Here is a 23,076-nt window from a genome sequence, read left to right on the forward strand (position 1 = left end):
GTGATTTTTCAAACACTTGTTTGATTACTGGGACTTGGGCTAGACTGAAAGTCAGGAAGCCAGGTTCTGGTCCCAGCTCTGACACTGAACAGAATTGCAGCTTTCAGAAAATTGTTTAACCTATGTGGACTTTGGCTATTTACTGTATAAAATGTGGGACTCTGACTAAGTGATCTCAAAAGTTCCTTCGTGCTGGAAAAGTCTGTGATTCTCTGAAAACATGTTTTCCAAGAACTTAATGCTTATTGCTGAAAGTAATGTTTCTTATACTGTTTCCAAAGTGTCTTGATTATTGTTGCATAGCTAAAGAAGTTAAAAAGTTTAAATTTAGAAAAAAATTTAATGATCTGGGAGCAGGAATTGTAGCACCTGACCTGTATCTGGTGGCCAAATACTCACTTTCAGATTCCCTAGGATATCCATAGGGTAGGGTCATAAGCCTCATTAAAGCTGCTTGTTCACTGTTTGCTAGAGGGAATTCTAACATAATCCATTTATCAATCACAGTTACTTGTAAGATGGAGTGTGAATTTGTGTTTGTAAGAATTTTGCATGGTATGTGCAGATAATATGGTTACCATTTAGAGAGAGTATTTCCTTTGTTGAACGTATATAGTCCTGGTAACATACCTCTGTATCTTATTACTTCCAGAGTAGCATTATATGGTCTTAGCTTGATGATACCATAATATTGCTAGATGGTACAGGTGACGAGGCTACTTTCAAATATTTTGATATCACATGTATAGGGTTATACCGTAGATTAAATAACATGGTGGTGTTTACAGTCACTTAAAGTGTACAATAACATGCATGTTATTTTCTTTCTTCCTAGTGAGGTTCTGCTATATTTTTTCAGTTGAGCAAAAAGACTTTGAAAATTGTTCCTATGATTTTAGTTATTTGAACTTTTAAAATTAATATTTTATGAGTTTTATATTAATAGAATTATTTTTAAAATATGCACTTTCACTGAAATTTTGCTATCTCAGTATAATTCTTTGTCATATGAATATGTTGTTTTTGAGATTTAATAGGTTGTATGTATCTGGTATTCATAGATCAGTTCTACAAACTTACTGTTTTGGGATTCTTTCAGAATGATTTGTCAAATAAAAATAAAGTCAGAAAAACCATATGATCATCTCAATAGATGCAGAGAAAGCTTTCGGCAAAATTCAACACCCATTTATGATAAAAGCCCTGCAGAAAGCAGGCATAGAGGGAACTTTCCTCAACATAATAAAGGCCATATATGAAAAATAAAGTCAGCTCCAAATTTTATTTCCATGTAACATTCTATAATGTGTTAATACTACTGTGTTTTACTATGCTCCAATTTATTACTTTAAAATTGTTTAAGTAATCAAATGTATTTGTAGCTCTGTTATCTGGTACTTAATAGTGTTCCTGTCGTTAAAATTTATTCTTAACATGCGTATATTAAGATGTCTGATTTTGAATCAGATTAGTTCCATATAAAAATTCTTATTTCAAAATACTATGCAAGTGACAGCTATATGAATATGGACTACTGGAGTCATATTATTGGAGGGTCGTGTTGGGTGGAAAAATATTGAAGAAAACATCATAATAATTATAATTTAGAAGCCATGGTCTCCATATTTAAAACTAATATTTTGTGAAGCTTATTTCCCAATGCAGAGACTCTGAGAACCTGTTAAGTATATAATTTTGCCTTTAGGAAGACAGTTTTTTTAACCTTTTATTTTAAAAATTTCAAACAACAACAAATTTCAGTACTAAAAAATAGGGAACTCTGTATCCTCATCACCTTGATTTAAAAACTAACATTTTGAAAATTTGTTTTATATATTTTTTTGGCTGAAATGTTTTGAAATAAATTTTAGCTATCATGGCATTTTGCCTCTAAATACTTAAGTATGTATGCATTGCATATGTATGCAATAAGGATAATTCACCGAATTATCACAATGCTTTTACCACACTTAACAATCATTCCTTAATATCAGGTATAGTTTTATTTCTTCCACTTTCTTCTTTTTCCTAAAGTTCAAGAAAAAATGGGAATACAGGCATTTTTTATTCCATTTGTCCTTGAACTCTTCTTTTCTCTATCTCTTGCAGTAGGCTTCTCTGTGGCACAGCCTCCCTTTCTGTAAAGTGAGTAGCCTAGATAATATGATCGCTTTGGTCCCTTTTAGTTCTCACAGCCTCTTACTTTCTGGATAGAACTGGTTGTTAGCTACAAATCTGACTTAGGAAAGTACTGTTACAGAACCAAGTGAGTGTTTCTTTCAGTTAAATATCCATCAGGAGAGCAAGTTTGTAGTCTTGTAAATATGAAAACAGGAATTATGTTTTATTCACTGATGTGCAACCAGCAGCTAGCACAAAGCATGGCATATAATAAGCACTCAGTAAATAAGTGATGAGTGAACAATGAGTAATTGAATAGGTTAATGCATAAATGAATTGATTAATTAGTCATTCAGTGTTCAGGAGTAACAGGTAAAGCCAACTAAGTAGAGCTGGATATAGTTTACCAAAGTACAGTAACTAAGCTATTTGTACATTTCTTAAATTCTTATTGGGAGACGTCTAACCACTGTGTCAAGAGATCTCTACTACTTAATATAGCCATGAGGAGTGTTTTCTTATAGATGGAGCTCTTGTCAGCATATTCACAAAGAGAAATGAGAACGAGGGCTGCTATGGGTTGAATTGTATCCCCTCAAAGGATGTTAGAGTTGCAACCCTTCAGTACTGTGAATGTGATCTTATTTGGAAATAGGATCTTTGCAGGTGATCAAATTAAGATGAGGTCATTAGGGAGGACCCCAATCCAATATGATTGGTGTTCTTATAAAAGGGGAAATTTGGACATAGAGACAGACATGCATAGAGGAAAGATGATTTGATGATAGGGAGAATGCCTTCTAGAAGCCAGGGAACACCTGAGACTACCAGAAGTTAGGAGAGAAGCATGAAACAGTTTATTTCTCACAGCCCTCAGAAGGAACCAACCCTGCCAAAACCTTGATTTCAGACTTCTAGCCTCCAGAACTGTGAGACAATAAATTTCTATTGTTGAACCCATCCAGTTCGTGGTACCTTGTTATAGCAGCCATGGAGAATTAATACAGGGACCTAACATAAATCTTTGAGTGGAGGTTGAGATAATAAATTTTCCAAATAATTTTAATAAAAAGCTCAAGATAATGTTCTGTTCCACATAAGCTGTTAACACCTTGGCATGAATATCAGTGTATTTTGGCCATATATGAGCTTTGGATACAAGGATAAGGAAAGAAAAAGGAAAGGGGAAAAATAAGAACAGAAAGCACTTTTATTTTGCCTAGGGCCCCTCCAGGCAAATTGGTCAAATTGGTCAAATTGGTCAGTATGTCTCACAAGATTTGTTCTTACACATAGGATCTCCAAGCAGTTAGTTCCTGAACAGTCTGCTTGTTTATTCCGGAGCTAAATGTCCTTGTTCTGAATCAGAAAGAAGATATAAAAAGAGGGGTTTTTACCTTCTCCTAATCCCAGGCAAAAAGTTGGTTAGAAGAAGCTTTTGAGACTCTTTGCATAACTTTGTATTATGTTGGCGATTCAGTGTAGAATCGTGAAGGGTGTGAGCTCTGGGATCAGACTCCTTGGGTTTGAGTTCTGGCTTTATCTCTTCTTAGTTCTGCATTCTTAGCCACAGTATTTTACCTCTCTGTGCTTCAATTTCTCCCTCTAAAAATAAGGATAATAGTACCTCACTCAAAGAGGGATTGTAAGGATCAAATGATTTAGACATGTGAAAGACTTAGACCGATATCAGGCACATAGTAAGCCCTCAGTAAGTAATAGCTAGAAAAAATTTTTTTTAAATTATTTTTTAAGCTTATGACAAAAGAACCCCTTATCTTATTTTTGCTCCCCCAGAATTGTTTAGATTTATGAAAAAGGACATTTGGTGTTCTGGTTAGATGTTAAGAAAATGGTAATGAATTGATTTAATAAGTGTAGTTCTCCCAGGCGGGTAGTTTGATGATAGGTGTCCCTTAAAAGTTGTAAGGAACAGAATGTTCAGGGTCTGTTTTCTATAAAAGGGAAAAAGAATTCACATTTTAGGAATGTATATGCTCTGTAAGTATAGGATGGTCCGTTTAACAAGTCACCTATCCCCAAGAATATAGTTCCCAAGAGAGTTAATGCTGTTGAAAAATTAGTGTTTGCTCATAATCAATAAATGTTTGTTGATGCCTACTGGGTCCCACTGGTCATATTATTTACATTTCTGAAGACCAGATGTATACATGACAAAAGAAGTGTTTATGACCAAAATATTTGAGCATCCTAATTCACAAAGGGCTATATATGTTGTTGTTTTTTTTTCCAGTTAATATGGGAAAGTGGCATTTCTGAATTCTGAGTCAACTCATTGAGCTGTATAAATTGGTTGGATTGAGAGGTATGCCTGTTGTGGGACTGTTAAAAGACTATGGACCCCCAAGGGGATGTGCATGTAAGAATGGCATGATTGCTGGCAACCTCAACACTGTCTTTGAAATCAGTAGAATTTGTAGTTAATGTAATTAATGTAGAGCAAGGAGATGCTTTTGAGTGTTAGATAGCTGTGTTTTATGTAGACACAGCTTACATGTGGTGAAACTTTTTATAATGTATCTGACAGTCAAATTATATCAGCTAACATTTTGTATCTGCTGTTAACAGATAGACCAAGCTCTGATAATGCTTACCAGCATATCACAAAGTCTTAAGCTCAGATTTGATTTAGACAAAGAGGAAGCCTGTGAATTGGATGCATTTCAGATTATCCTGTTCCATTGCCTATGTGTTTTGTTAAAGGACAGGCACAAGTGAAGCACTTTCGTATCATCTTGGAAATGAGAAAGAGAAGGTATTGTAGGTTTCTTTATATAATCTTTGAGAACTTGTGTCAAAAGGACAAATTGGAAATTGACTGTAATTGGAAAAGTTTTGTTTTGTAGGTGAAGGTATTTTTAGTAAAGAAGCAATTGCTAGCCTATGTATTATTGAGGGAATTTCCCCCCAAAGCCTGGAAAGAATAGTAAGTCACAGCCCAGCTGTCTTGGATTAAATAGGCTTTCACCTATTGCAAGAAGAACCAGGTTGAAATAGAAGGGCAGGTCATAGGGTCAAAAGGCTAGTATCATTAGGAATACTGCTAAATATAACTCAGTATTTTGTTATGAATGCTTGAATTTATGGCGCCATTTAAGGGAGTCATAGACTTGGGTCTGATGGAGCAGTAGATAGAGTGAAGAGATAGTGATACGGCACAGCTTTCTGCTTTTTCTTCATATGATGACTTCATGGATGTGTCTTTAAATCTCTCACTCTCAATGAGTATTTAATATAAAGGGAAGAAAGGATAAAATTCCAGTAGGTAGTTGTGAGATCTAGGAGGAAAAAAAAACCCCCAACATATAAAGCACATGTAAAACAATATATAAGATCAAACTGTATTTTTGAAAAATATATCTTCATGTTTATTCTAATGAACATCCTGTTTGAAAAGTAACCTGGCAGCTTTTAAAAGTCATATTCTTTTGTCTAGGCTGAATAGTGATAATGCACATGTATCATCTGCGGCATTGTGTTACTGGCAAAAAGAAGGTAGGGAAGTTGAGGAGAAACAAAAAAAGTACTGTATAATAAAAGAATAAAAAGCACACATTTATATCAAAATGTAGTAGCAGCTATGAGGCTACATATAGGTTTTTAGTAGATATGAATGACTTTTGTGAACATAAACATGCTGCTTATTCATTCCATGCTTCATTCCCCTTTTGGCATGTAGTGGTTTCCATTAGTCAGTAAGCATTTAGTTTATTGTGAAGATTTTCACATTATGGTATCTTGTTGAAAGAATAGGAAAATATGTGCTATTCAAATAAGATAAATGCTGGCTTTTTTTTTTATAAAAGCTTTTAAAGTTGCTGAATAAGTCTATATATTTTTCCTAGAGTTTTGAAAGTGTTTTCTAAATTGCCACTAAACAAAGTCACGAATAGTGACTGTCTCCCTCCATTGTATAATTTCCATCAGTCTCTGATGAGAGTTTAAGACACATTTCTTGCTACAACAGGGTGTGCTAATTAAAAGGGTTTAATTGTATAAAATAGTCTAAATTATGATAAGGTGATTAGATTTTACAACAGGAAAATTTTAAGTTCTTGAAAAGTGAATCACATCTTGGGGTGTATGTGCATCTCTTCTCTAATGTGAATCTGCAAAGTGGAGGTAAAGGAGTAATGTGATTTAGTGGGTGGTCGCGTCTCAGTGGGCAATGACATCTGTCCAGATTAGCATCTTTTTTCTCTTCCAGCTCCATAATCTCTTGCAGCCCTTCTCCAGCTCACATTTTCCTGTCCAACATATCAAGTGTTCAGAAATGCTTCCATGTGAGCCATTCTGGCTGTTTGATACTTAGTTCCTGGTTGATTGAGGAACAGGAAGGCAACAGATTTGGCTCCTGATGGGAAGGAGGTCCTTTATTTTTTCCATCAGCTATGAGTCTATCACTCAGTTCTGCCTGAACTGAGAGAACCAGGAACTGGTTGGATTAGGGTGTTAGCCATCAATCAACCAGTTTGCTTTTGGTACAAAAATGAGTAAATCATTTTCTTTCCAAATTTTCTCTTCTTCCTCCTATTCTCTTTTTGTCTATTCATTGAATCCTCGTATACCCAGCTAGCCACATTGTTTTCAGTTATCTTTGACTCTGTCTCTCACCCCTCTTAATGGCTCTGTTCTTTGTCTCCCTTCTTTGTTCACCAGTGCCCTAGTCCAGCCTCCCACTGTCTCTTGCCTGGACTAATGTCATATTCTCCCAAATGGACTCTCTGCTTTCGTTTCCCCATTATGATGCTGCCAGTGCTGAGAATATTATTCCTTGCCAAAAACCTTTGGTGACTTCTTTTTGCATACAAAAACTGTGTCCCAGCTTCTTAGCATGGTTTTCAAAGCTTCCTGTAAACTCACGCTAACCAGTTTTTTTTCCGGCTTGTGTTGTGTTTCCAATAACCTCTTCGCTCCCAGCACACACTGACCCAGCCCTGGTTTTCCTTGTTTTATCTCTTCTTCCCTATCTCCATTTGTGGAAATCTTAGATATTTTTCAAAGCCCAAATCAATGTCATTTTGTTCTTTGAGTTCCCCAATTAGGAAGTAACCTCCCCCTACTCTAAAATATTATTACATTTAAATCTGTTATACTTTTGTTGGAGTAGATGTTACCTCTAGATGTGCTTGTGTCATCTCTCCTTCCTCTGTGTGGGACGTATGGAAAAATCTCAGTCTTCTGGTCAGGCTGATTTAGGTTTGGATCTCAACTTTGCCAGTTACTATAAGTTTAGTTGTTTTGCACAGAGCACCTAAACTCACTCATTGTGTTTTCTCATCCTCAAGGTATCTTAAAATAACTTGCTCTTAGTGTCATGAGGGTTAAATAATTTGACTTCTGTAAAGCACATAATGCCTCCGCATAGCAAGTATTCAATAATATGCATTCATTTTTGTTTTTCTTTCCTTTTTAGAATGTATGATTCTTGATATTTTATCATGCTTGGCACTCAGGTGTCTATTGAAAGGAACTTACTTGTATTTGTCCAATTATTACCATCAAGTCAAATCAGTGAAATTTTATTTAAGCCTACTGTGCAGAAGACCTCAGAGTAGGGGCTGTCATGGATACAAAAATGTATATATCATTATCCTGGCCCCTTGTCCCATAGGATTTTACAGCCTATAAATGTGGATCCAAGGCATAAATAAAAGCTAAATACTTTGTACATTTTTAAAAGGTAAATCCATCTGAACACAAATGAAAACCCAATGAATTGCCTTGAGGTTAAAAGGATCTACATACCAGAATAGAATTCAGGTATGAGTGGTGGATCTCGGAAGTGTGAGATGTGAATCCAGGAGGTGTGGTAGGAAGTGGAGAAGAGCATTTGGGGTATCCGTGGAGGGGTGCTGAATTGAAGACAAAGGCCCTTCCAGTGCAATTCACTGCAAAGAAGAGTTATCACAGGGTGCTCTTTAATCATTCCTTTCACCCATCCATTTGGAAAAACAAAGTGGTGTAAGACCTTATAAGCATCAGAAAGCAAGGAGAGGGAAGTAAAGGTTTAATTAAATGCATAACTTGAGAATGTGGCATATATGGTTGCAAATCTGGCTAGGTAAAATAGGAAGTTGATTTTTGAGGCAGATCTGTTTGGTATATAGGAAAGTTGTGATTTTCATGGTCATCAAAGGCTAATTTGTTTTTCATCTTTATTAGTTTAGTGCTTCAAATTAAGGCTATGATTTACTGACTACCTGTGTCAAATTTGTTTTTCAGAGAGGCAGATGCTGAGACAGCATTAGGAGTGCAAGGGCTTTATTGAGGGAAGGGAGTATAGTACCTATATAATAGAAAGATAAAAGGAGAGGAAATGGGTTTGGACAAGGAAAGCTTTCAGAGTAGGATGTTGCAATGACACCTGTGAAAGGAAAGGAGACAGAAGGATTGGGCAGGGAGAGCTCAGACTATGATACAGTTCTGAGAAAGTCTCAGCCAACCCATTTGGGAGCACCAGAGCAAAAGGGTTCCATTAGAAGAGTCTCCAATTGGGTAGAAATAGCCACACAGCATTCCCACCATGATCATTCTTTAGTAGGAACTGCCTGGGAAGAGTGTTACCTTGGCTCACATGCTGTGGTGGTTCCTAATGGCCCTGCCTTTGGAAGTTGTCAGATTATTGCCCTCCTCACAGGTGAAAGGCCATTTCTTTCTTGATGGGATTGTACCTCAGTGGCTACTACACTGCCTTTTCAATAATAAAGTATTAAAATTGAAAGTCCTTGAAAGCATTAGTGAAGATTAGGTGTTTTTTGAGGGGGAGGGGACGGCTGAGAAATTCACTAAAACAATAACATCTTTTGTAGAAGCTGAACTTAGTGACTGACTGTTGGATGACTTGCATTATTTGGGTGTATCACATTATTTTTCATCTGTTAAATGTGTATAATGACACATCTCCCCTACCTACCTCACAAAGTTGTAAAAAACCAAACAAAACTAAACCATAGTACATATCTGAGAGGGATGAGAGAAAAATGAGAGTAGCATGTGGAAATGTGAGAGGCAGTACAGTATGATCGAAAGATCTATGATTAAAGTAAAGAGAAGTGGTCAAGGCTGTTCTTCTATTCATGGAGAAAGGAAATGGTTACTAAATTCAGAAAAGTTGCATAAAAAGAAAATCATTTAAAATGCATTAGGGATCTAGATATTTAAATTTTCCTAGGTCTAGTCTTATTATAATACAAATAATAACCCCCTACCTGATCTTGATGATCTTGAGATTCCTACTATAGGCTTGTCTAAAACTAGGGTTATTATATGTATTTATCCTTAAAGTGAAAAATATTAATGAGTTGTTATTTTTTATTTCACAGAAAAAAGGTGATAATATAAAAAAAGTTAACTGAAACTAAGTCTTAGCTCAAGGACATACAAAAAACAGGACCTAGACTGCAAACCCTACTGTATATAGAGAAAACCCTGAAGACTCCACCAAAAAATTGTTCGAATAAATGAATTCAGTAAAGTTGCAGGATACAAAATCAATTGACAAAAATCAGTTGCATTTCTATACCCTAACAGCGAGCTATTGGAAAGAGAAATTAAAACAATTCCATTTACAATAGCATCAAAAAGAATAAAATATTTACCAATAAATTTAGCCAAGAACATGAAAGATCTGTACACTAAACTCCACAAAACATTGATGAAAGAAATTCAAGAAGACACAAATAAATGGCAAGATACCCCACGCTCATGGATTAGAAGAATATTGTTAAACTGTCCATACTACCCAAAGCAATCTAAAGATTCAGTTCAGTCCCTTTCAAAATTCCAATGGCATTTTTCACAGAAATAGAAAAACAATCCAAAAATTTCTGTGAACCATAAAGGGCCCCAAGTAGCCAAAGCAATCCTGCAAAGAACAAAACCACCAGAGGCATCGCACTTTTTGATTTCAAACTATATTACAAAGCTATAGTAATCAAAACAGTATGTTACTGACATAAAAAAAGACACAGACCAATTGAGCAGATTAGAGACCCTGGAAATAAACTCACCCGTATATGGTCAATTTTTGACAAAGGAGCCAAGAATATACATGGGGCAAGGTTAGTCTCTTAAGTAAATGGTGTTGGGAAAACTGGACATCCACGTGGCAAAGAATAAAATTGGGCACCCCTTTGTCTTACACCTTACACAAACAATAACTAAAAATGCATTAAAGCCTTGAACATAAAGCTTGAAACCATAAAGCTCCTAGAAGAAAACATAGGCAGTATGCTTTTTGACATTGGTCTTAGCAATGTCTTTCTACATATGTCTCCTCAGGCAAGGGGAACAAAGCAAAAATAAACAAGTGGGATGACATCAAACTTAAAAGCTTCTGCACAGCAAGGAAACCATCAACAAAATGAAAAGACAACCTACTGAATGGGATAAGATATTTGCAAATTATATATTTGATAAAGGGTTAATATCCAAAATATATAAAGAAGTCATACTACCCAATTAGCAATACAAAATAAGACAATTTAAAAAATGGGCAGAGGACCTGAACATTTTTCCAAAGAAGAGATCCAAATGGCTGACAGGTACATTAAAAGGTGTTCAACATCACTAATTATAAAGGAAATGCAAATCAAAACCATAATGAGATATCAACTCACACCTGTGAGCAAGGCTATTATCAAAAAGACAAAAAATAATAATTGCTGTGAGGTTGTAGAGAAAAGGGAACCCTTGTTTACTGTTGGTGGAAATGTAAACTGGTACAGCTACTATGGAAAACAATATGGAGGTTGCTCAAAAAGTTAAAAATAGAACTACCATATGATCCATCAGTCTAACTTCTTGGTATATTTCCACAGGAAACAAAATCATTATCTCAAAGAGATCTGTACTCCCATGTTCACTGCAGCATTATTCAAATGAGTTAGTGTATTCTGAGTCAATTGGTTAGTGCATGTTTCCTTTACTATATTGTTAGCTTCCTGTCTTTATATTAAATGTAGATCCTGCATTGCCCTTCAAAGTTTGAGTAACCCAGCACTACCTGGAGGCCCATAGCTCAGTGATGACCAAGAGGGCCTTAAAGTTCCCCTCAGCTTGACTAAACTTTAGACAGGTTTCCTCCTGACCGTAAGCTCCTGTCCTCCCTCTTCTTACAGCATTTACTTAAACAACTTTGAAATTATAAATTCTTTCTCTGCTCCTTTGAGATGTGAATCTTCTCCCAGCCTCTTGCCAGTTTTACAACCCAGGAATGTCTTTCTCAAGTGCCTCCAGGACCTGGGAGTCATCCCTTTAAAATGTAATCTTTATTAAAGAGTGTTCTCCTGTCTCTACAGTCTTTGAGGTGGGGATAGGAGCCTAAGCACCAATTAGCAAACGTAGATAACCCAGTCATGTTGACCTGTATCCCCTTAGTGTTCTCCAGTACTCTTCACTAGCTCAGCCTCAGCTCTTAAAAACTTTCCCAACTTTTGTTTCAGTGGAGTTGAGATCAGTCACTCTTCCCTATTACAGTAGTCTTGAATACTTTATCTGTTTAACTTGTCTAGTGCCTTTGAGTTAGATTGTGATTGAGATGAAGATTCTGGAGTCAGACTCTGGCTCCATTTTACTACACAAGTCACATAATGTCACTGACTGAGCTTCAGTTTGCTTACGAGTAAAATGGAGATAATGGTACCTTCCTACAGGATATCTGTTCATTGGTCTATGAACGTTAAGCTCTTATCATGCTCTCTGGTATCAATACATAGGCATAATCCATATTTTAGCCATAAAACATCCATAAATTTTAGGTCTTTCTTTTTTGGTTAATCTACATGAAAAACATCTTGATAGTTTTTTTTAATAGTGAACTGTTGTAGTGTATTTAAAATATGTTTCCGTTTGCTATCAGTATGTACATTCTCAGGATATCTACTTTGCAAAGTGAAGTCTATTTAGTTTTCAAAATAAATAAAGATAAAAATGCATCATAAATAGTGAAAGCAAGCAACCAGTTATACATCTGATCCTGAAGTGTAATTACTTTGGGCAGTTACTCCTGAGGCCATCTTGAGAAATGGCATCTGTGAGTGAGAGACAAAACTGAAATATCATGTTTTCAGACATTCCAGCAAGCTATGTTCTCCAACAAGTGAAGGAAGCTGTGCTGTTTATATTTTGAAATTCAAAATATCTCCTACTTAGGCTATCCTGAAACCAAAAACTTAAACTAAAATTTAATTTTCTTTTAATAGATATCTTTTAAAATACCATTTGTAATACTCTATTGTCTTAAAGCTGCATCATGAAGTGTTGCCTTATTCTCTAAATTTTAAAGAAACACACGTGAAACAACACATTTTAAAAGTTGAAACTGCTTTCTTTTCCAGGGGGTGGGGGGAGGAGCATGGTAACATATAACAGGGAAGTACGATATTCTGACTACTTCTCCCCTCCCTTCTCTCTCTCCCCAAAAGTAATCTGAGAAAAATTCACTTGAATTGCTTTCTGACTTTTAACAATCTATATTCTGTTTGGAAACCCAGCTTGCAATTCTGACTGACTTACAAAGATAACAGTGATGATATGGATCCGTCTGAAAGGCCAAAAGCACTGAATTGATGTTCCATTCTTAAATACGGACAACATGATGGTGTTTTTTTTTTTTTAAAGAGTCATTACCTCTTACAGTCTGTTCATTATTTTTATACTTCTTGTTAATGGAGACTCCTGTAACATTAGGTTAAGATTTTTAGATTGTTTGCTCTCATCTCCCCTCCCTGCTTGAAACAGTTTTGTTTACAGGAAGGGGTTACAAAAAAGGCAGAGCCTTACACGCTGTATGAATACAGATAAAAAGACATATTGTGGTTTGTGACGTCTACATGCCCAGCTGGATGGAAGGGAATTTAAGAGCAAAATAAAAAGACTGAAAATCTAAGTCAACTCAGAAACAAGACTTGCCTATGATGAAGACAGGATTTAAGTTAGAAAGTTCATTGTTATGGCCCCCAGTTGTATATATTTTATCCTAAGGCACCATTTGGTTTAATAAAATGTAGATCTGAGGCTCTCTTAACCTATCAGTTTCTTAAGACTTAATTATAAAGGTTATATTTTCAGAGGACAAAAACATTATTCATTTGTCTCTTCATGTCTTCCAGGTTTATCTTGCAGATTATGGACTTTCCTACAGATATTGTCCCAATGGGAACCACAAACAGTATCAGGAAAATCCTAGAAAAAGCCATAATGGGACAATAGAGTTTACCAGCTTGGATGCCCACAAGGGAGTAGGTAGGTTTCTTTTTTTCTTATTTCTATTTCAGAAGAATAATTAGAACAAAGAGCCTTAAGCCTCCGTGAAATGACCTTTGCATAGTCAGTTTGAAGAGTGAGAACATTGGTGAGATTTTTATCAAAAGTAGTGAGTTCCTGTATGCCAATGAATATTCTAACAGAGGGAGGAGATACAGACTTCGACAAGTGAAAAAGGAATAAAAGGTGTCAAGTAAGCAAAACTTGATGCTTATTTGGGACAGGAAAGTACTAGTTTGTTTAGGTTAAACTTGGAGGTCAGCAACTGAGTTTTTATGCTGTAGTGACAATTACAGATTTGGTACAGGTACACCTGTGAAGAATTATTCCTGTTTTTCATTGTGCCCTTATCAGAGCTTTAGAAGATACCATCTTAACAATAAGGAAATCTTTCCTGAATCTATGAAGTGTTAACTTGTGGAAATCTCTCCTAGTCGCCTTTCATATATCTTACTTACTTAAACTCACTTTGATGGTATTGGAAACACATTTGCAGGTAAATTACATACATAGTCCTTTTATTGGACATTGATTGTACTGCCTTGCATTCCAAGGCAGACTTAATTCAACAATTCCCTAATTAGTTAAAGTCATAACCTATGTCTTGTATTCATTTACCATTAATTAAACCTTAGCTGTTTATTACACTGCAGTCTAAATCCAATAGCCGACCCAGAAAGCCATGGAAAAGGAAGTAGGAGGTCAATATTGAAAATATATGGTGCAGAGTCCCACTGATGGTTGCTTTGTTCACAATCAATATGGTCAATGCAACTGTACTTTCTTAGTTGCTCTGTCAGCAAGACAAAAAGTCAATTCTAATGTTATGCTAGTAAAAAAAAAATGGTGATTATTGAAAAACTTTGTCTTTCAAAATTATATTCTTCATAAACTTTGTTTATAAAAGTATTTTCAAATATGCTAAACCATACAAATAATTTTTAAACTGCTGCGAAAGGATCACATTTTCACTAAAAGGCAGTTAGACATTTGCACTTGTTAATGGCTGTTGAACTGTTACCCTAAACTGATACTTTCTAACGAGTTTTAGTTGGTGCAAACAACTGTATATTATTGCCTTTTCTATTAAAAGGACCATTGACCATGTAATGTAGAGGGTCTTGATCATTTTCCAGAGCAATTAAAACCCACAGTAGTTTAAGGTAGGCCAATGAAAAAGTAAAACAAGTGTGTCGGTTGTATACCTTCTTCCTTTCAAGAAGAATCATAGGTTAAATTTTCTGGAATAGAAATTACCTTTTATACTCCTGATCAAAATAAAAGAAATCACTACATTTTTTTTTTCAAGGATAGTTTGGTTAGAAAAGTAGTGATTTGCCAGATATATTAGTATGAAAGAATATTTAGAAACCTGAGAGTACTTTTTGATAGTGGTATAACTGGCAATTCATCATACAGATTCTTAAGCTTTGGTCCAATTATGTTAATGATGATATTAACTTATGGTTGGGCCACTTAGTTCAACCCATAGCTCTAATACTGATCCTATTAGACTTTAACTATTAAAAAAACATCTAGGAAGCCACTGTGATTGTGGAATGGGAAAGTAGATTTGTCGTATGTTGGTCTGGTCAGCGTTTGGACTGTGGTAATTCTGGAAGTCCTCCTCAGTTATTCCATAGTTTAGGGCAGTATTTTCATTATGCCATCTTCATGAAAGATTTGAACAAAATTTTATTCCATAGTGCATTTAAGTTTTTTGCTCCCTTAAATAATAATACATGTTGATGAGTTGGGTAGATTTCACGATGCTAGGTCTTTGGAGAGAAGATTGAACTGAGAATGATGGGAGAAAGATATTATCTCTTTGGGAAGACTACTCAGGGGAGAGCCTACATTATGTATTTTTGGTATTTGATTGAAAGTTATGAGCTGGAGTGAATATTCATTTTTATCATGGGTTTCACAAGATTTCTATAAAAATTAGATTCCCTTAATGCATTTAAAATAGAATGTACACTAAACTTTTCACCATATCTGTATTTACATGTAGATATACGTATATATGCATATACATACACATATGCATGTATATACACATACATGTATACATACATAGATGTACACATACACACATAAATATATATATATATATATTTGCTGAAATTTTAACATGCAGTTTTAGTCTAGTATAAAAAAAAGAAAGGTTTGGTATCCTCAAATATTTGAATACTATTCATTCCTCATGTTTTACATTTAATTTTCCAAAATAAAACATTTCACTTTAGGACTTTATTAGAAATGAAGTAATCATTTAGTCATATCTAGAAACTAGAATTAAACAAGGCCATAAATCCTTGTAGGTAAATGCAGAATGTCAGATTCATAAATATTCATGTGTTTACTTTCAGTACACACTATGTAGTTGAATCTCAGAAAAATCTTTTCTATACCAGTCCAGCTATGAGATCAAATAAATACTGAGGAAGATAATGCAAAGGAAAACATAAAGAGCAAAACAAGTTATCACTAGGAAATATAACCTCTAGTTATCAAAGCATTTGTTATGTTTTAGGTTTATCTGTGCTTGATCAGGCCCTGGGAAATATTCAGCCTTCATTGTAAAACTGACTTACGGATTAGCCACTTAACAGATATATTGTTAACCTGATCAGACTATCTGGTCTCCGCTACCTTTGTAGTGGTTATTCAGAAACAGAAGCTAAGTCTCATGTTTCTGTGGATTAGTTGGGTTTTTATAATGAAGGAGCTTGTATAAGGTGCCAGTCAGCAGTTTCACCTAAGCATTTTCTAGTTGAACTGTGTAAAAGGAGGGTAGCTTGTATTATTATAAGCCAAAAAATATGAATAGAGATATATAGAGGTGAATGGACAGATGGATGAATGGATAGATAACTATTCTTGAACTATTGTGCATCTATATATCTGTATTTTTTTAATTGCAGTTATTCTTCCAAACTCAGTTCTCATATATGACCTAAAAGTGTTTTCTGAGTGGCTGAAGTGCTTCATTTAGTGTAAAATTAGAGTAATATATTTTGGGCTTATCTCATCTGTTATTAATTTTTTATTCTTCATAAAAACCAACATGTATAAACATTGACATATTTTGGGCTTGTTGCCTGATAATTAGAGAGAATTATATCTGTGTCAAATACACTATTTTAAAATTTGTTACATTCTTAGTAATGTTAAAAAGCAATATTTGGATCAATGTGTGGTATAGATTTTTGTAGATTTTTCTGCTCACTGAGGCATGCAGTCAATACCTAATTTCTCTAGAGATATACTGCATTTAACATACTGAGCTTTTATAAATACTTCAGACTTGTGCATTGAGTGTATAATACCTATTTTAATTTGACATCATTGATGACCATAAAATATGATATCTAAATTGCATTTTAAATGTCCATTTGTTTGTATAATATGTTCAGTATCAAGGAAAGAAATATATTACATACTTTTTAAAATTTTTGCCAATTGCTACAGCATATAAAATCCAAGTCTTGTGTTATTTCTTGCATGGCTTCATTTCACTCTAATCTAGCACTCCAGCTTACAAAATACATGTGAAATAAACTGAGAATGTGTTTTCATGCTACCAAACTTGGGGAAATGACATGGTTTATACAATATTTATCTTCTTAAACAATAATTCAAAAAAGGGAACCCATTTTTCAATTATAAGATATTAAGGTAAACCATCAAGTTATTGATATGCTCTATTGAATCTATTAGTAGTCAGAAAAACACAATGTTGATTTTTATTTTTAAGTAAATTTCACTGCTATAAATAGTCTTTGGTTGATGTATAAATAAATTTTAATGAAGGCACTATTCTTTCTATATGACATAACCCAATTTTGACATTTAGACGTGACTTTCAAAGTCTTGGCATAGGTCTTAAACTATTTGGTTGAGTTAAGAATACACATTGGTCAAATGTAAGATACCTTTGATCTGTTGAATAACTTTTCCTAAGCCTCACACAGTAGTGTTTCATAAAAAACTAAGGCTTAGAATTTAAAAGGTACTGAAGAAATAAAAGAGACCTGGGTTTATTATTTTATTTGAAATGTGACACATTGCATTCTACTTTCCTAATATCCTTTTTGAAATTGCAGTCAATTGTGGCCACCATAAAATTTCCTAGCTCTTTATACATCTGAATTGACAAACTACTGAATAACATAGGTTACTAGTTAGAAAAATAAGAATAAACTTTAAATTTATTCTGCAGATAGTCACCATTCACTTCTCAGGTGAACATCTTACTCAGATGTTTTCTGCTTTCTTATTGTCATTTCTGAGTATATAAACTAGTATTTTGAGCATTTAGACCCTGTCTGCTTAAGGCAAAAGTTTTCAAGTTCCCTTTATTATTTCCTAGCAAATCTTGTTATTCTTCCTACTTGATAATGTTACTCTATGTAAGGAAAAAACTCAACAGGAAACACTTTAGGCAAATAATCAGAGACATTTTGGGATTAACACTGATACTTTTCTTTTTCTCCCAGTTCTTTCATTCCATTTGGTGAATTGCACCCAGATAATTTTACTCCAGTTTGTCATTAGAATAAGGACCAGTCCTCCAATGTGATTTCTTTGTTGTTCTCATTTCAGCTTGGAAGGACCATTTAACACTTTATAAATTAATGTTTTAATTAGACATTCTTCTTCATCAGAATGAAGTAGTTTTACAGAGATAGTGTCATGTAAGGATAGTTGCATGAAAAATTTTGTTAGTGTTACAGCTTAGACCTCAGGATCTGCTGCTTATTTCTTCCTTGCCAATACAACTGTCTTTGGTCAGTATGTATTTTGGTGTTTTAAGTTAAAATGCCTGCTTCAAATACTTCCCTAACTGTAGAAGGGTATATGTAATGTTGTCTAAATGGTGCAAAACTAACAATGGAGGCAAAGTAATTGGTAGATTGAGTGGAGTGTTGGCTCTGGATTCTAAAAGATTTGGATTTCAATACAGAGCTCTGTTACTTTTTGCTGTGTGATACTGAGCAAGTTATTTAACCTCTCTGGGCCTCTATTTTCTTATTTGTCAACAGGGTTAATGATACCTCATATTGTTAGGATGATTAAATAAGATAATATAAAAGCAGTAGAGTGTCTGGCACAGTAGCAGCTTCATAAATCACATTGATCGTTTTAATTTTAATTATGTATTCTAGTGTCAGCTGTTTCTGGAATCTGCTTTCTAGTGAAATCGAATTCAAGTCCCACCCCACCTGTGCCTTTTTTTTTTTTTTTTTTTTTGGTTAGTCTTGGCAATACTTTATCATTTAGAAATGTTGAGCAACTGAGAACACCACAGGCTTTCAGTGAAAAGATTCATTTACATTGCTCCATATTAATAAGCGAAATAAAAATTAGATGCTAAATTATATTTAGAAAGTGACAAGAGAATATTGATAACTAAATCTTCCTATATTTCTAAGAAGTACCATAAGTAAAAGTGTGACTTTCTCTATGAAAATATGCTGCTAATGATTATATTAAGTATCAAATGCAACTGAAAAACCTTATGTATTACAATAAATTATACAGAAATACAAATTATACAAAAACAAAATAATCCATAATATATGTTTCAACTTTCAAATTAAAGAATATTTTCATTGTTAGATGTTAATTAGTAGTCTTCCTCAACTATGATCAATTCTTCTTTTTTAATTTTCAGCATTTTATTTAATTGTTTTCAAATATACAGGAAATAGTAGAATAATATAGTAAATATCCAAATATTCAATTCCTAGATTCAACAGTTATCATTATCGTATCATCTATATTTTGATGATGTACTTTATTTAAACTTAAAGATATATGATCAGTTCATTGTGTTAATTACATACCCACTCATAGATGCTAATATTGTCATCCAAAATATTTTAATTAATTTAACTGGTGTTAAAATTACTCGTCTGTATGTAGTAGATGGAGAGAAGACATAATCGCTGGTACAGTCTTAGAGTTTAACTTCTCAAAAACACATCACACTTTGCAGTTTGTTTCCCTGAGAGGGAATTTCAGGGAAAGGTGTGTACTTGGAAACATTTTTAATCCTTTCATCTCTCTGTTTAATGGTGGGAAAGAGTGACTATAGAATTTTTTTTTTTTAACATTACGTGTATGTCTACAGAACTTATTGGAAACAGTGAGTGGCAAAACATTTACCTAACAATAATTATTAATGTATATATGCAGTAAAAGAAAATAAAAGTTTGAAAAATGTGATGCTGTATTTTAATTAGGTAAAACTGAACTATAATAGTGAAGTAAGTTAACTCTCGAAGGGCTATTTCAAATGAAGACCAGTTTATGAAAGATTGGCTTCAGAAATCTAAATGACTTGTCATTACTTACAGCTTCATATCAATTAATCCCTCAGTTGGGGGGTTGGGGGAAGTGGCTGGGAAGGTTCATTCCATTTTAATTCTGATTGTTTTTCCTCAAAGGGCCTCTTGTGTGTAGCCTATGTCGTCCAAACAGGTGCCAGAATATAATTTTTCGAAAATTAGAGGATGTGAATTTTTTTAAGTGGTGGTCATCAGGAATTGCCATAATGGAAAAGGGATTTGTGAACACATCTGTACAAATGGAACCATTCCATTATTAATGGGAGATTTATTACTGAAGAAATCACTACAAAACAGTGTGGTAGAGATTGTGTTTTTATTTTAATAGGGGAGCCAAGTCTTGCATTAGTACATTGCTGAAGCTTGTGCAGAAAGTAAACAGTACCCATGGGACTGTCACATTCTGCTTGATTGAAGGGCCTTTAATAATCCAGTACTCTAATAGCAGTTAAGATAGAGTATGTGTAAGAGCTAATCTTGTCTTCTGCTTTTATAGTAACTTATGTATGGTGACCAAAAGTTGTTATGATGTGCTAGCAGCATTGTTCTTTGTAGAAGACTTTTTAAACTAAACTAAGTTTACTGAGTGACTTTTCAGAATGTATGTAATGAAAGATAATAAAACCAGGATACCTGTTTACAGCAGGTTTAACAGCCATGTATTGCACTTAGTAGATTTTACATCCCTACACAGATGAACATTCAAGAAATGGTAGAAATGTAAGCCAGCCTATTGTTTTATAACAATTTGGAATGGTTAGAAAAATGAGTTTATTTTGTGGCATTTTGTTAATGTTTTAATCATTATTTCAGTAATATTTGTTATATTTGACATGTTTCTTAGATTTTTTTGTCCTTCTTTTGAAATCAGTTACTCTAAAAAAAATACAGAAAATTATCATGAAATTAGTCTGTGGCACTAGTCTGTAGTTTTATATAAATGATATTTACAGTGGCCTCAAAATGTTCTTTTACTGTATTTTTTTTATGAAAAGCCATCTTATATTAAATTATGGAAACCTCTCGCTGGCTTTAAAATTTACTTCCCACCACCTGCACCCCACCCCTCATGCACACTATTTCTTTACCTTTATATTTTTTATTCAGGAGATTTGATCAGAAGTTCGCTTTAGCACTGCTTATATCTAAAATAATATTTGTAAAATTTTAGATCCGTGTACCCAAAACAGGCGTATTTATCCTGTACTTTCATTTAATTTAAAAATCTTAAGAAAGACCTGTTTTTTAATACTGTACACTAGATGGCAGTTTTGTCATATTCTTCCGATTTCCAATGCTGCTAGTATGAGTGGAACAGGAAAGGCCATCAGTGTTTAGTCTGCACTTGAAGGGTCTCTGCATGACCAATGCAGACCCCATGGACTTCCTGGAACATATGTTAGCAATTTAGCTGCAGACATTTATTTCTTTGTTTTACTGCTTGGCTCTTTGAGAAAGTGTTGGTGCCAGGTTATGGGTTGTCTGGATCATGTCAGAGGCCATGGAGATCAAGTTCATGTGACAGGCCAGACTAAGGAAGGATGAAGTTGGAGGAGGTGAGGAAACTGACCCTTACTTTCAAAAGCAAGAAGTCACTGCCTTTCTGTGGACCGGGGCCAAACGCCTGGGCGTTTAAGCTTTACTCCAGCTGAACAAACAAAACACATTGCCCATTTGGCTTTTTCATATTTCATCAGTGGTAGTTCATTCCGTGATTTCTCTATTTCTCAAAAATGACTTATCCCTCATCTTTCTCTCTTAATGCTTCTTCCTATAGCCCTGTCCAGACGCAGTGACCTTGAAATCCTCGGTTACTGCCTGCTGCGGTGGTTATGTGGGAGACTGCCCTGGGAACAGAACCTGGAGGACCCTGTGGCTGTCCAGACTGCTAAAACAAAGTACAGATTTTCAAGTATTCCGTTATGTACAGCACCAGGTCTGAAGGGATACATCAAAGCGAGTTAATATCTCAGAGAAGACTGCCATTCAACCTATTCATTCATTCAACCTATTCATTCAATAGGATAGCCAAAGCAAATTTCTTAAATTTGAAAAATATTTTAAAAAACCCAAACAGCGTACAGACATAAGATCCATTAAGCTAACACCTATGAGACCATATGTATGAGAGTTGTAATACAAAATAAAAAGTGAAATATTTGTTCCTTCACACGGTGTTTTCCAAAGCTTAGGTTCTAGGTGGTGGTATTTTCAAGGAAGAGTATTTTCAGATTAGCATTGTACAAGTATATGGAGTTAGTGTGAGCTTGGTGTGATTGATATTAACTGTGCAAAGCAACAAAGTGAAATGGGACAAACAGGGCTTATATTTTTCAAGTGAGAGCAACATACGTTGTTTTTAATCCTGTTATTGGGGGGAGTGTATGTTTTGTTTCTTAAGGAAGAAACAAACGAAATTTGTATATGAGGTGTTTATGTAAGAGATCATTTTGCAGCCACATAAACATTTTAATATTCCACATTCAATTTTTATCACCTAAACTCTATTAGGATGAGAATTAGGTTAGACTGAGAATAGAGTGGGTTACTATTTTACTGTTTTTCTCACTGATCAGGCCTAACAAAAAGTCAGTTGCAGGTAGCACAGCATAGCCAGTTTTTCATTATGCACCAAGATATTCTCAACAGTAGTTATCCACAGATATAATATCACAATTGGAAAAAGCAGCTGTATTTTAATAGGGCAAGTCACAACAGAAGTTTACAAAAGGGGTAGCTAGCTGATCCATAGAAATCAGTCTTTCTAATTCAGTGTGGCATCAGTTCTTAATAGAGAGGAAAGCTAGCCTGCAGATACAAAATAATGCAGATTACATTTGTAAATACTGACATATATTGTATGAAATATTTCTCCACTTGGAATCTTGATCGTCCTAGTCCCTTTCCCAAAACTAACACATTTACATGTCAGTATTAGAACTATCTAATCAGTTACTTATTGCAGTGATTGATGTGTCCATATAACCCTCAGGTAACTAACATTTTTCAATATATGGGTCAAGTCAAAGGACAGTAATGGGCATATATAAAGTCTTGGTTTCCAATTTTCCACCTCAGTTTACCTAATTTGAATAAAATACTTTATTTAAAGGACTAGCATTTTAATTCCAATGATCCTATATGTGTTTTTCTTTTAATAAGACTTACTAATATTATTTTAGTCTTTTATCAATATGCATATATAGATGCCTTCATTGTATATATCTCTAATGAATATACCTACATGTATATATTTGAATATAATAGGGTATTACATAAATAATAAAATATAATGCTAATAAACATAATC

The 23,076-nt window shown here is 34.4% G+C and overlaps 1 protein-coding gene across 2 annotated transcripts in view; it reads left to right on the forward strand.

Annotated features, from left to right (window-relative positions):
• The window catches only part of VRK2 (VRK serine/threonine kinase 2), an 89,297-nt gene that overhangs the window by 48,823 nt on the left and 17,398 nt on the right, over nt 1–23,076 (forward strand). Inside the window, exons 8-9 of one of the 2 annotated variants that reach the window (XM_061168657.1) lie at nt 13,257–13,389; nt 21,544–21,664. In XM_061168657.1, coding sequence (XP_061024640.1) covers nt 13,257–13,389; nt 21,544–21,664 — 254 coding nt within the window. The remainder of the gene's footprint in view (nt 1–13,256; nt 13,390–21,543; nt 21,665–23,076) is intronic. The other variant, XM_061168658.1, reaches the window with a different exon arrangement.

The sequence above is a fragment of the Eubalaena glacialis genome, chromosome 14 (genome assembly GCF_028564815.1).
Source record: "Eubalaena glacialis isolate mEubGla1 chromosome 14, mEubGla1.1.hap2.+ XY, whole genome shotgun sequence".
In the NCBI taxonomy this organism is placed as follows: Eukaryota; Metazoa; Chordata; class Mammalia; order Artiodactyla; family Balaenidae; genus Eubalaena; species Eubalaena glacialis.